The sequence below is a fragment of the Chlorocebus sabaeus genome, chromosome 6, assembly GCF_047675955.1.
Source record: "Chlorocebus sabaeus isolate Y175 chromosome 6, mChlSab1.0.hap1, whole genome shotgun sequence".
NCBI classification, from domain to species: Eukaryota; Metazoa; Chordata; class Mammalia; order Primates; family Cercopithecidae; genus Chlorocebus; species Chlorocebus sabaeus.
In genome coordinates, this window is record NC_132909.1 from 28,149,992 (window position 1) to 28,164,493 (window position 14,502).

The 14,502-nt window shown below is 44.8% G+C and overlaps 1 protein-coding gene across 19 annotated transcripts in view; it reads right to left on the minus strand.

Moving 5' to 3' along the window:
- ZNF536 (zinc finger protein 536) overlaps nt 1–14,502 on the minus strand; it is a 486,990-nt gene that overhangs the window by 54,797 nt on the left and 417,691 nt on the right. For 2 of the 19 annotated variants that reach the window (XM_037991384.2, XM_037991383.2), the window contains exon 5: nt 13,646–13,685. The exons of 14 other annotated variants lie outside the window; for them this stretch is intronic. In XM_037991384.2, coding sequence (XP_037847312.2) covers nt 13,672–13,685 — 14 coding nt within the window. In that variant the 3' untranslated portion in view covers nt 13,646–13,671. Of the gene's footprint in view, nt 1–9,525; nt 10,139–11,517; nt 12,579–13,645; nt 13,686–14,502 lie in introns of those variants that run through there. 3 more of the 19 variants (XM_037991382.2, XM_037991381.2, XM_037991380.2) reach the window with 3 other exon arrangements.

Consider the following 14,502-nt stretch of genomic DNA (forward strand, 5'->3'; position numbering starts at 1 on the left):
GTGCGGACTTGTAGTCCCAGCTACTCAGAAGGTGAGATAGGAGAATCACTCAAACCTGGAAGGTAGAGGTTGCAGTGAGCCAAGATTGCACCATGGCACTCCAGCCTGGGCAATACAGCAAGACCCCATCTGAAGGAAAAAAAAAGGGGGAATGGAAAGTCATTGAAGGGTATTAAACAGGAGGATATATGGTCTGATTTACATTTCCAGAAGTTCCTTCTAGCCAAAGGGGGTAGAAAGGTTTGGGTAAGGTCTGTTATATCAGTTCGGCATAATCCAGGTAAGAGATGACTCCCATTTCTCAGGGTGCAGATGGAAGAGAAGGAGGATTCTGGATTGATTTCTTTTTGAGATGGAATTAACAGGTCTTTCTGGTTGACTGGAGAGAGAGGAGAAATTAAGGATAACTGCAAGGTTTGAGGCTGTGAGATGTCAAAGTGGAGAAGTCAAAGAGAACATCAAAGAAGAAATTCTGGGGAAGACAAGAGAGTTGCAAGCGCCTGTTTGAATCATCAGCAGAAGAAATCTACAAGGAAGGGTGAGACCTCCCAGGAAGAGAGTGCAAGGGGAAGAGAAAGAGAACCGGGGCTGAGCCCCAAGGAGCACCAGAAGAGCAAAGAGGGGAGAGAGGGTCAGTAGGAAAGATCAAGACGTCGTCAGAGCAGTGGCAGGAATACCGAGAGAGTTCAGTCTCCTAGCTGCCACCGGAGAGGTGGCTTTAGCACAGGGTCTGCTGGCAGCTGCCTCTTGGGTGTTGCTGCTTTCTCAGTGATCTCCCTGGAGCCTTATTGCCTGTGGACTCTCCAAGTCTGTAGAGTGATTAACTCTTCGAGGTAGATTCTATTTTCACAGTCATTACACAGAGAAGACTGAAGCTGAGGCAGTTTTGGTGACTTACGTGACATCACGTTCCAGCTTAAACCCACACAACGCCCTCTCCAGAGCTCTCCCCCAATCTGTTAGATGCCTCTGACTTTCTAAGGTGCTCTTGGATTGGAGGGTCCAGCTGGCTACATGTGGTCAAGACATACCACTAGGAGAATGCAGGGACATACTTTGAGTGTCCTCTTTCTGCACTTTTCACACCAGCACTGCCAGCATCTGTGTGGTTTTGGATGAAAATATTTTTGGATGAATATTGGCTGATTCTTTCCAGTGTCCCTGCAAAAGGGCCAGCCGCAACTGCCTGTGAATTAACTCCAGGAGAAGGAGGCTTTGTGAAGGAGATAACTAAAGGAAAGAAAGGCCTTCAAAGCAGGCTCTCAATTTCCAATCAGGCCATGCGCTCAGTCCTCGCATCTCCCCTGTAATTTCCATGGTTCAGACTGACCCCGTGCGGAGCAGAAACATCAGAACGAGGCCCTCCAAGCCCAGGGGCACCTAATGACACTGCCTTGGTGGCCTTGCATGTCCTGCAGTGTCGGGGGTGAACCAGGCTTTCTGTTGTGCCTCGTAAAATGATGACAGGCATTGCTGCCCAGGGACACAGCCAAAGTAGACAGTGAGGTGTCACAGACCAGAGAGCAGATGTATGATTGCGTCCCTGCCGAGACGGGAATGACATCCTTTGACTCTCTGGAGAGTGTGCTGCAGAAGAACTAACCTCACTGCTCCGGTTGTACACACAACGATATTGACAGCCAACAGTTCCGTGAGCATCGTTGCACGGGGCACAGGGAGACAGAGTGACAGCGCATTTCCAGCAGGGTAGAGATGGTGCAATGTGCTCCAGCCAAGGGGATAACCAAAAGCAAGGCAGAGTTTTCATATTGTTTTAATGTGATTTCACAATCCTAAGTTAATTTATTTTCTTATGCTAGAAAATAGTCCGGCACTGCCATATTCCAATATGTGCTCCAAAAAGCAGTCTGATAAAATTCATTAGAAAAGAATTCAATTCATCATATAAAACGCAGCTGTTTTATTCTAAGTAGTTCCCAATTCAGAAGACTAGGCAATTGTTCCTTTGAGTAACACCAAGGACAGCACTGGAGAGGAACCAAGGGGAGGGTCTCCAGGACTCTAGAACTCCACCTTGCTGCAGAAGCAAAAACTTACCTCATTTTGAGCCCTCTCAAGTACATGCAGACATCAATGAAAGCGGTTTTTGTTTTGTTTTTTTGTTTTTTGAAACAGGGTCTTGCTCTGTTGCCAAGGCTGGAATGCAGTGGTGCAATCCCAGCTCACTACAGCCTCAAACTCCTGGGCTCAAGTGATCCTCCAACTGCAACCTCCCGGGTAGCTGGGACTACAGGTGTGCACCACCACGCACAGCTAATTTTTACATTTTCTGTAGAGACAGGGTTCCATTATATTGCCCAGGCTAGTCTCAAACTCCTGGGCTGAAGCGATCCTCCCACCTCAGCATCCCAGAGCACTGGGATTACAGGTGTAAGCCACTAAGCCAACATGAACAGGAATCTTTAACCGGTCAGAGGAAAAGACACTAAAGAGCAAAAAGAGATCATTGCTAGATTCCTTCCTTGGATAAACCTGTAAAACACTAGGTTTTAGCCAAACCCTCCCCATCTTTGCAGGCCCAGCTCAGTTCTGCCCTATTCCCCAGTCTCATTCCCTTCCCACTCATGTCTTGGGTAGCAATGCGGCTGGCATAGTTTAGCTCCATTTCCCTGAGTTAACGGCAAACTCCTTTGAGGTGAGGGCTGAGTTCACCCTCAGTTTCTCCAGCCCTTCCCCTTTCAGTGACTTCCTGCTCCCTGTACCGATCAGCGTGCCAGGTTTTCAGTATTGCTTTTGTCTGGAGTTCACAGGAGTGGAGAACTCTTGCCCCATCAGAACCCAGGATTCACCCGGGTGCTTTAGCTCTGCCTTCTGGCAAGTGCCATCTTCCTCTTTGAGGAGCTGTTCCTTAGCTCTCTAGTTCTCACAAGCAAGCCACTGGAGAGGGTGCAATTCCCAGCTAATTAGAGGTCTTGAGATCCTCCCCTCCCCTTGCATGGGGCCACAATTGGGTACCACGTACTGCTTTCTCCGAATGCAATACGTAATAGATTCTTTTATTCATATTCACAAACAGAAATGAGCAAAGCTCTCTGAGAAGATGATGAAGAGAGCAGGAAGCTCTTGCAGTCACCTGGCTACCCCTATGCAGTCTGTCACTGCAATACTCTACAAGACCCATTAAGTGTTGATTTTACTCTATCTTATAAATGGAAGAACAGGTAGAAATTTTCACTCATGTGAGATTTATTTAACCAGCAGCCAAATGCTGAGAGCTGTCAATCTGAGGGTCCTGTGAGTCCTCCTAACTCCCTAGATGTACCCAGTGCTAAGTCCCTAAGAACAGAGTTCTTAGTTGCAGGAGCACAGCCAGGTGCCTCAGGCCACTCCTCACTTGTTCACCGTGCAGGTGACAGCTTGAGAAATTTGGCAGCAGAAGATCCTGCCTTTAACCAGCATTCAGAATTAAAAATTTCTGAAAAGTTAGCCGTGAATGCTGCTTGGGGATAAAGAAAGTCAATGTTGTAAGCACAGTGGCTTTGCCCAGCATGGGAGGTGTGTGGGGGGTGGGTGGCAGACACAGCTGAAGTGTGGAGCTCAGCAGAGCCTGCCTCAAGGCCAGCCCTCAAATTTACCTAAGCCACCAGGCTTCAGGGGCACTGGGTTCCTAGTCTTCATGCAGAAAAAAAAAAAAACAAGCTTCAGTTAGCGCCCCAATAGCACTGAGATCCATTACAGCAACAATCGCCTGGTTAAAAGAACTAAAGGCCTAGATAGTCACTGCCCAGGGAAGCAGAAAGGTCTTTTTGGTTTCACCTTTATTTCATCACTCAACCAGTTGCAGTCATGAAGAAACCTTTGGATACAAGCATTCCACAGTTCTTTTGCTTTAGGAACCACGAATGTTGACTTAGGCGGTGTTTTGCCACATCTGACTCCAACAAACCCCACTAGTTTCCAGGAGGGAATGGGGACGGGGTGTATATGGCGGGCGGTGAGGAGTGAAGAGGTCCAAGTGAGAAGATGATCAGATGATTGTACGTGCTAATGAACTTTCCAGGTTTTGTGACAATCCCCAGTACTGCCCACCTAGGAACTGGATGACTACTGTGCCCAGTGGCCACACCTGTTGGATGTACCTAGGTGAAGGTCAGGCTCCCTCCCCACTGGGCCCCTGCAGCTTGGGCACCAGCCCTTGGCTCACACCTGCTGCCAGGTAGCAGCCAGGGACACTTTTCATGCACCCTGCTCGTTTCAAAGAAGTGTCGGTGACAGGGAGGGGAGGATCTCAAGACCTTTAATTAGCTGGGAATTGCACCCTCTCCAGTGGCTTGCTTGTGAGAACTAGAGAGCTAAGGAACAGCTCCTCAAAGAGGAAGATGGCACTTGCCAGAAGGCAGAGCTAAAGCACCCGGGTGAATCCTGGGTTCTGATGGGGCAAGAGTTCTCCATTCCTGCGAACTCCAGACAAGAGCCAGCAGCAGGGGGGCACACAGCCTCCACCATTGCAAACGCCCTGTGTGTGCCAAGGTAGCAGCCCTCTTTCCCTGGGGTCTAGCTATCCTGTCTGCAAACTTTTGTGTTATGAACAAGGCAGGCTGGGCAGGACCTCTTGGCGGAGAAGGGAAGAGCCACACCTCCCTAAAGGAGGGGCTCCCACCTCTCTTCCTTCCCCTGCTCCTGCGGATCCCACCTCTCCTTTGTCCCTTGTCCCGGACATTCTAGTTTTTCAAGAGAACCTGAAAGCCTGGATTTGTAAATTTAAAAATCTTTCATTTTTAGACTGTGTGCAACCAATTAAAAGCAAAAGTATAATATCACACAAGTCAAACAAAACACAACTGTGAACTGTCTCCAGCCATCAGGCCGCTCTTCAAGTTTTCATTGTTCTCATGGGCCTCTCAGAGGGCCCCCCTAGCCCTCCATGCCCTGTGTCAGCTTTGCTCCCCGAAAGTGGACGTGCAGTGAGAAGACAGATGCTACACCCAGAGTTAACGTGTGGTCCCTGGACTGGCAGCATGGCCGTGACCCCGGAGCTGAAGGGCAGAAGAGAGGGTCCTCCCCAGAACTACTGAGTCAGAATCGCCACCACTGCAAGATCCATGGGGACCTGGTTGCACATGAGACTTTAAGAAACACTTGTCTAAGAATAAGTAAGATAAAAGAGTTGAGCATGGTGAAACCCTCTCTCCTCTCCAGGACTTGGAAATGCCCAGATAACAGCACCTTCCCTCATGTTTAATCTTTTCCACCCAACCTTACTAGGCTAGAAATAGTCACCATTCGGTCCTGGGAGAATCCCAGATTCTGATGGGGCATCCAGAGTGGAGGCAGCACTGTCACTGGGTTCCCAGCCTTGGTGTTACCGCTTCCACTGCCCACACGGGGAGTAAGAAGTGGATTTCCAGAATAATCCCTCTCTGGCTTCCATCACTGTAGGAGACTTTACAGCCGCCAGGGATGACCCCAAGCCCACGCCCCAGGTGAAGGTCAAGCAACCGGGACAATGCCACTCAGCTCAAATCACTAGGACAGGAAGCCCAGGAAAATTCCCTTCGGAGATCAGCCTTCTATGAACCGAGAAGTTGCCTGCTGCTGACTCCAGACTCAGGAGAGGCAGACACAGCACACAGAGTGAAGGGGAAAAAAGTTTCCTGGTGAGTCCTACGGAACGCTGGGGCTCATTCACTCCTTAAAAAAGTACCTCTCTGCGTCCACGGGGGCCTCAGGATGACGGTGGAAATGCCTGCTGCCATCTCAGCTTTACTTCCCCGACTCTCCCCAGATCCCCAGGCCTCGTCAGCACACACACATCTATCGATAATTACAGAATACACAGCTTTGGGGGGCATTTCCCTTCCATTCACGACATTTAGTGGTGTCAGTCTGAGCATAAATACAATTAGATTTGAGAGTTCTATTACAAAAGCCAATAAAGCGGGCCTCAGTAGAGATTCTAAAATTACTTAACTTTTCTTTAGAAAAATATTAAAACAGTATTATCACATCAATGAGAAGAAAAGACAGGAAGATAATAAAGTTATGTTAAACCTCCCTGTATTTACTCATGTGTGAAACAGTTATGTCTGGTCACATAATTGCAATGGTTCTGAGAAATATTTCATATTTTATAATGAACATTAAAAGAGTTTGTGGATCATTACTTTATATGAGTTCCAAAGTTATTACATAAAACCCAATAGGAATGGTTATAAATTATCAGATCCTCCGGCCTGGCCTTGGTAAACATAACATGAAGACTGAGACATTTCAGCAGACAAGATTCATGAGAAGAGGTAAAATTCTTCCTGCATTTTAAGGAGAAAAGAAGACCAGAGTACTTGTAACCAGCTCTTAGCATTTTTGTTTCTGTTTCAAAGAAATGCTATTGAACCACTTGCTTAAGCCACACACACACAAAGCTTCTGTTAGAACAAAAGAGAATTTCCTTTAGACACTGCCCTCATCTCCCCATTTTTCATCATCCTATCTGTGGCCTTAAGGTCACTGCCAAATTCTTGAATTTTTCAACACAGCGTGGGTTTAAAATGCTGTACTTAGCAGGCTCATATGATACCCAACAATTCTTTATTTTCAAAAGGAGATCCTCTCTTTGAAATCTGAAAATACGGCATCTTTACAGAAACTGAAGAGTTGATAACATTCTGAGGAAGTTTTCTTTTTGGGTCTGCAGAATAGGTTTGCAGACAGCATTTTAATTACAAACTCTTATTTGTGAACCACAGTTAAGCGTGAAATGGGTGCTATTCAATTTCCTCGTGTTTATTCTCTTTTTTAAGAAAAATAAATCACAGCATTATATTTTGTTCTGAAAAATCACACCTGGAGCTTCCCTTCCTCCCTCACCCTTGCTTTCTGCAAGGTGAAAGAGTTAAGTATCAGAAGAATAGCAGCTGGGTAAACAAAGTTAAGGACCAGAGAAGTAACATCAAATCTTCTTGTCAGCATCCGAGAGGCGCGGTGCCCAACTGGGCCTTTGGAGATGCTGAAAACGGGGGCGCTTTCTGATAAAACACACAGGCGACATTTGCTACCTGGTTCTAGGAACTACAGGCACCTCCCTCGCCTTTGTTCAAAGCAGCCGCACTTCCGGTACCTGTGGAGTGAAGGTGGGTGCCCACCCTCCAGGACCCCACCTGACCCCTGTGAGGCTCCCCTACCTGCCAACTCCCAACCGTATCCCGGGTTCTCCCCTTTATGTGGCGCAGCTGTTGGTGAGGCTTTCTCAGCAAACAGATGTCTTTTGGAGAATTTAAAGCTCTGAGTTGGAGGCCAGATTCTGACTGTACTTTGAATTATGTCTGCCTCGATCATTATGCAGTCATTCACATATATTTTAGACATCAATATTGTCTTGAAATATTCTCGAGTTCTCAATGCTATTTATATGCTTCCATTCTCTCCTTTGCTTCTGCTCTGACAGTATGCTCCAACGTCCCAGAGTCACTGACGACTTGCAGATCATTTTAACACACATTTTCATTGGGGAGGGCTTTGCTATTTTATTTAAAATGATTTCTCGCTAAATTGAGCAGAGATTGACATTCTTGGGACCATAACCAACCTTGGTAGTCTGTTTGGATGGAGGATTTACCCAGTTCAGTATTTTTTAAGACAAAACAGTGTCTTGTGTTGCCTCTTTCTACGGACAGCAAGTTTTTACCAATGACAAAAGAAAGAGTCTAAGGATGCCAATTTACAATGTGGGAGGAAAAAATCCCTCCTTGCTTATTTACAGAAATGTTCATCGGCTAAAATATGAGATTCTGACATAATGTAAGCCCATAGGTAAAAGAAAAAGCAAACTCAAACCGTGAAACAACAACAACAACACGTATTTTCAGGACTTAAAGAGTAACAAGAAGAGGAGAGAAATCTTAGGGGCTCTTTCAGCATATTTAGTTCGAGGCCAAGTTTGGGATAACCGTCATGGCCCCTCAGAGCTTCATATGGTCACCAAGACAGCCAGTTTGATTCAATGACTGTGTTCTTACTTTCAGATGGGGTCAGGGCTCTCACCACTACCACTCATCTATTGATCGTTTTGTCCTTGTTTGTAGATCATCCCTTTGAAGTATTTTCACAATGGCCTCTAGGTGCCGCTAACACTGCATAGCTTCAGCCTTTCTGCACAATGAAAACATTAATTTGCTATGAGATAATTTTTGACGTAAATGTAAAATGGTGCCCATTCGAACTCAGTAATGAAGCATGGTGCATTTCTGCAGCTCCTAATTTGACTAGTTAAATGACTCCATTACGTGTCTAACAGACAGAAGCAAATAATTTCTGGTCAGTTGATGTTCACTTACCCGTATCATTTTGCCCTGAAAATAAAGTCTCCAATCTACAATTCCTTTGTCTTAGTTTTTTGTTGTTGTTGTTAGTTAAGATTATCAAAGCAAATATACTTAAATATTTCAGATTAAACCAGTATAAACTAACAATTAAAACATCGGAGAGGATGGGCAAATCAAATATGTGTAATAGGAGAGGTGGAAAACCAGTCAGCCCTTTCTAAATTAATTACTCCAACTTTGCCCCTGTCACTAGGTCCTAGGGGTTAGGATGACTCTCGGGCTTCAAAAGCACAAGTGTGTATCTTTCAAGTCGATTGTTTTCCTGTGACCCCAAAGGGGCTACTGGCTGTTCCTGTGTCTTTTTCACTTTGCCACAAAACTTTGAGGATGTTTGGAAAATCAGTAGCAGGATGCATCTCACAATAGCCAAAAAAAAAAAAAAAAAAAAGACAAAATGCTGCTTTAATAAATATCAAGTGATGAATAATTTTGCCCAAAGGGGAAAAAATGGTTAATATTGAATCTTAATGTTCTTCATCTAAATGCTTTTTTCTTCCTGCTAAAAACAAGTTTAGAATTAAAGCGTATCAGTTTACACATATTGCATGCATATTAGTGAGACACAGCTGTGTATGTCCCCCTCTTAAGAGCCATATGATTAAGTTATGGGATATCATATAATCCAAACGCTGTTTCTATTGGTCACCTTTCACAGACAAAAGCTTTTTAGTTTTAGGTCTATTAAATGACAGAATGTCCGATTCTGGAAATGTGCAAGTAATTATTATGAAGCACCTGTGACTCTTACTTTTTGCTCACCAAGTCCATCTATAAATTGCTTCTGGAACATTGCTCAGAGGCTGACAGAGGACTGTCCTCCCTGTCTGGGGCAGCTGTCAGGCATACCGTGAGGTGGCTCAAGCCCCAGGGTTCATTCTGGTTAACTGTGGAATCAGGACCCCAGCCGTCCTACCCCATTGCTCTGAAGTGAAGGGACTATAGACTCTTTCAGTGGAGAAACAGTGGTCTGTGGTGAAGAAGAAACCCCTGAAGTTCAGAGGGAACCCTGGGCCCACCGATTTATCATCAGCATTTCTGGATGGTATTACGAACTAGGTCTGCACCAGGCAATTGGTTTTCAAAAACATGTGAACTGAAAGAACCAGTATAAACGATGTTTATTTTTCCCCAAAGTGACTGTTTGACCCAATTAAAAACACTTTTTAAAAACTGACTCGAGTGTGTCTGTTTACTACCTTTATTGAGCTTTTAAAATTACAAATCCTTGTTTGTGGGCAAATTCCAGGCACTTCTGTGTTAGGGACGAGGGACAGGGAACAGCACAGGCTGCTTGCCTTTTGATGTGAATCAATGTCAAAAGGACTATTTATGACTCATACTCTGTGGAAACGTCGGCTGATGTCGTTTCTGCCATTTGACCCGGGGAAGTTGCTCTCTTGCAGAAGACCAGTAGCTGGTGCTGGAAGGGTGGGGGCTCACACCTCTGCCGCCCCTGCCCAGGGGCCCTGAGATAGCCATCGAGGCCAGGCTCCTTGGTGTGATGTAGGTCGAGTGCCTGTGGGTTTGCAGCAAGGATTTGGCCTTTTGATTTGGTGTAGAATTTACAACCTGAGAGTGATGTCTCAGCACGCAGATCTGGGTTGTGCTGGAAAAGGAAATGAGGTCAACTGAGAGGAACAGTGCATCTGAGGAGGCTTCCACGCGGCTGCAGGTCGGGGACTCCAAAGTTACTTCTTGTGGGCCCAGCCCTTTGACAGGGACACCTGCAGCTAAGAGCATCTGAAAACCCGTGGGTGCGCACCTGCTGCACGGGGCAGGTCTTTTTAGTCTGTGTCCTGGGAACACAGGAAGAAAAGGAAGCAAATTACATTTGAGGATGAGCCCACAGTACAGCCTGAAGGGAAGCGAGTCATAGGAGAACCGATGCACCCCTCAGGTGTGAGGAAAATCGGAAACACAGAGCAGAAGAAAAGTGAAGGCAAACTTCCCAGCTGAAGCTGACTTCAAATGAGAGATTTCCAAAGCGACACGTGGTAAACTTTACAACTCCCTAAAACCCGGAGAGGGGGCCAGGTCCCTCTTGTACCGGTTGTCAGGGAAGCCTCAAGACTTCATGCTGCTTGCTGTAGAACAGCCGGGGACATCCAAAACAGTTTCACTAGCAAAGGGTCAGCACTCCCTGCTCCAAATTAAAAGTTGGTGATGCTATCAACCCTTTGGAAAGGAAACACTACTTCCAAATTGGGGTCTTAGCAAGCACTTGCTGGAACTGGGTTTATAATGCTTTTTTTAAAAAACACAAGGAGGCATACATAGAACATAGTTGATTGGAAGAAGGGATGACGACTTCTAGAGAAAATGAAAAATAAATTATTTGCTTTCATGTCCATAAAGGGAAGACGAAAGCAGATGCCAGCAACAGACAAGCATTTCCCAAGGAGAGGAAAATATTTCCGAAGGAAATCAGCCTAGTAGCAGAACAGGTGAGAAAGAAATTAGAGTGTCTGAGGACTGATAACTCTGGGAGCAGATGGGAACCATCTTAGAATTTGTGCAAGAGGAGGCAAGGAAACAGGGGAACGATTAGCAAATACCTTTTTAAAACACCCAGGGAAGCGGGAGAAGCACCAGTGGCCAAGAGCCCTTATGCAACACCTATATTTAATAACGACTCTAAGGGAGATCAAAGAAATTAAACACCAGTAAGCTTGACTTGAGCAGTGGGGAAGATATTGGAAACACTAATCAGGGACAAAATAGGGAAAGTTATGATTTAATTAAAGATATTCAGCATGGATTCACAAAAGGGAGATCATACGTAACAAAACTAATAGAATATTTTGAAAAAGTAACAAAAAGGAATTCAAGAGGGAAACCAGGGGTATAATTTACTGGGACTTTAAGAAAGCTTTTGTGCACTGACTCACAAAGGACTAATCTCCAGCGGTGGGGAGTTTGGGTGTGAGTGTGGTGGGGGGTGGAGAATGAATGAAGAATTGTCTGGACCAAGGGTACTTGTGAGCATTACTATGAAGAGATTAGGATAAAAAAAGGAGACTGACTGCTGGAATTTCCCGAGATCTGAGTTTTTTTAATTAATTTTTTAAAACACAGAACATCAATGGCCTTGCTTCGGAAATGCGCCCAAACGTGGTGGAATTCTCCTGCAGGTGTAACGTCGGAGGGCAGGTGCCAGTTAATACAACAAGGACAATAATGTTGGAAAGGATTTATTGAAATCTGATGAATATATGACCATCCCTCAAATACTATGAGACTGTGACCAAAGGGGGGCAGAGCCACTAATTACCATTTGAATAATTAACACAAATAGAGATGGAGAAAATGTCTAGAAGGAGCTAAAGCACTGTGGTCTGGACAGTGCATGATCAACAGCTGTGCCCACTGATCGGCAAAGTCACACTTCCACACATATGCACCGACAGCTTCACACAGAAGCACGCACACACCTGCACATGCACACATTCATACATTACATAGGGACATTCACGAGCACACCTTCACGCCTTGCAAAGATGCACTCTTGCCTAAACACACATTGTGCACATTCATGCTCCTAGACACAGTCGTGTACACAGTCGTGAACATGTGTGTGCAGGCTCATGCTTCTTTCCCCAGAGGCTGCTACGCTGTGCTTAGGTGGAAATGATGGATGTAAAGGGTAAGAGAACATACTATTTTCCACCAGGACAGTAGGGGAGGCACATGACAGGGAGAAGGCCCCCTTAGTCACATTACGGTAATAATAGATGCTACAGGGATGAAAGAAGAGGCAGAGGGGAGAGGAATCGTGAGACACAAAAAGACCTTTGTTGCTACAAGCTAAACCAGAGCTGAATACCTTCTCTGAAAAAATAATGGCAGAAATCCCCAAAGGGGCCCAACTCTTGCACTGGGAGACAGAGTTATAGATGCAGTCGCAGGAGGCTGGAGAAGACAGTGACTAGATCTGAGACCTGCTGTCCTCAGGGCTCCGACTCAAAGCTGACCCAGCAAGAAGCCAGACTGGGCAACGGCATGGAGAACTTTCTCAAAATGCAGGCATGTTTTTCGCCAAACGAATGTTTCTTCATTCTTGGTGAAAGTCTAGGTCAGAATAATGACCAAAAGCATCAGAACATATGTGTCTAGGTGGGAACCTGCCTGCTGCAGGGTGGCGCCATCCGCTAAGTAGGCTTCAGTCACTAGCAGACGGCCTTCATCTGTGGGGCTTCGCACTCAAATCCCTTTGCCACTTATAAAGTTATGACAAGCCTATGGAGAAGATACGGATATAGACACAGATCCTAACATGTGAGTATTAGAATAATTTGAACTTCATTTACCTTTTACATCATTCATTAATATTAAAATGTGACTTCAACAGTTTCCATATTTAAAAGGTCATTGAGGATGAAAAGTTGCAAAATGAAGGATACATGTCCTTCTCATTAATAATAACAGGAGTGTCCTATAATAGTCATATCCTGTGATACTAAAGCATCAAGGCACTGCTTCTCCCCAAAAAAAAAAATTTTTAAAGAGATGTCCACTATAAGTTTTCTCTCCATTTTAACTCTAGAGATGTACATACCTTAAACCAAATAGTTATGAATTCATACTTAGAGATTACAAACTAAGAATGAAAGGAAGAAGGAAATTTTCTTTAAAAAAATATACATATATATATATAGAGAGAGAAACAGCTAAGTTTAGCAGATCAAAATGCCTCCCACTCTGTTTTGACTGCAGATCCCTCTTCCAACATCTCCCAGAAACAACTGAAGTGGACAAGCACTTCCTGAACAAGTACAGCTAAACCACAGAGCTCACTTGGTATCTGTGGCTCCACTGCCATTTCAAACACTTGTCTCTGAAGCTCTCACCTTCGGACAGATGACATTTGCAACACATGTAACAGAGATCGAAATGTGAAATCAATAACAAAAAATGTTTGCCTTTCGGTTTGGTTCGTTCTATCATTTCCCCCGATTTTTGATTCAAACTGAATTTGGGAATTTCTACTTTGCTTTCTAAAGCAAAGAAAATTTTTCCAATATCTTAGAGTTCACTTAAGCATGGCCTAAAGCAATATTCACTAAGAAGAGCAAGGGGTTAACTGGGGGAGATTTAAGCACCCCCCTCTCAACCCAACTCCCAATCTTCCACCCAAAGCTACCCTAAGTAAACATACAATCTACATGAAAACTCACCTCCCACCTCCCTACTTCCACACAGGTTGGTCCCCCAAGACCCCCCCTCCATAAATTGCTTTGTGATAGCTGGCAGAACCCCAGAGTAGAATAAGGGTTTTTGAAGCAAAACGAAGGGTTAAAAAGTACCTGTCCGGAATGTGTCTTGAAATCAGTCATTGAGAATCATCTGTCAGTAAGACAAAATTAATTACTACATGTAAAATGAATAAATCAATGTAAATTAAACACTATATAAATGGTATAAAAGTTTAGGACAAGTTGATTGTTAAATAATTACTAATACTTGTATAAATTTTCCACCAAGCCCCAGCAGGGACCTGACATCATGGGACTCTTTCCAAATCTTCCCAAGTCGAGTGTGGGTCTTGGACTGTTTCTCCCACATCCACCTCCAATTATGTTTGGAGGTTTAAGTAACACCCCAGCAAATTCAGTAACTTGCAAAGTTCAGTGACATTTTAGCACGGTTTACAGCAGCCAAGGCTGGGATGGAGGACACAGCCCCAGTGGAAAGGTTAGATTCATGAACCCAACAGGAGAAGCAGCACTGGTCCCTCAACCACAGGATCCCTAATAACTTGGGAAAGAATGCTACCCAGTGAAATATTTTATTAATTTATGCAAATCTGGCTTTACTTATGAAATCCAATCAGTCATTATAAATACTTAAAGAAAGGTCATAACTTAAGATATGACTTTTGAACAATGTTTTTAAGGCCCAGCTCCATGGCTTTTGGTGTTGACATAAAAGGGTAAGAGAAAGCCCCAGTGCTGAGGCCCTTGTCAGACAGAGACCTCAGTTGTGTCCCTTAGGGAGCGGGGCTCTCACCCCCAACACAGCCTGTTTCACTCAGGTGCTCAGGACAAAGAGATCCAAGTCTACTGATATTTGATCCACTCAAAGAAAGCACTGACTGACTCATCCATCTCATCCTCAGACAAAGCCTTTGCATCATCTCCTGAAACCCATCTGGACAACGGTC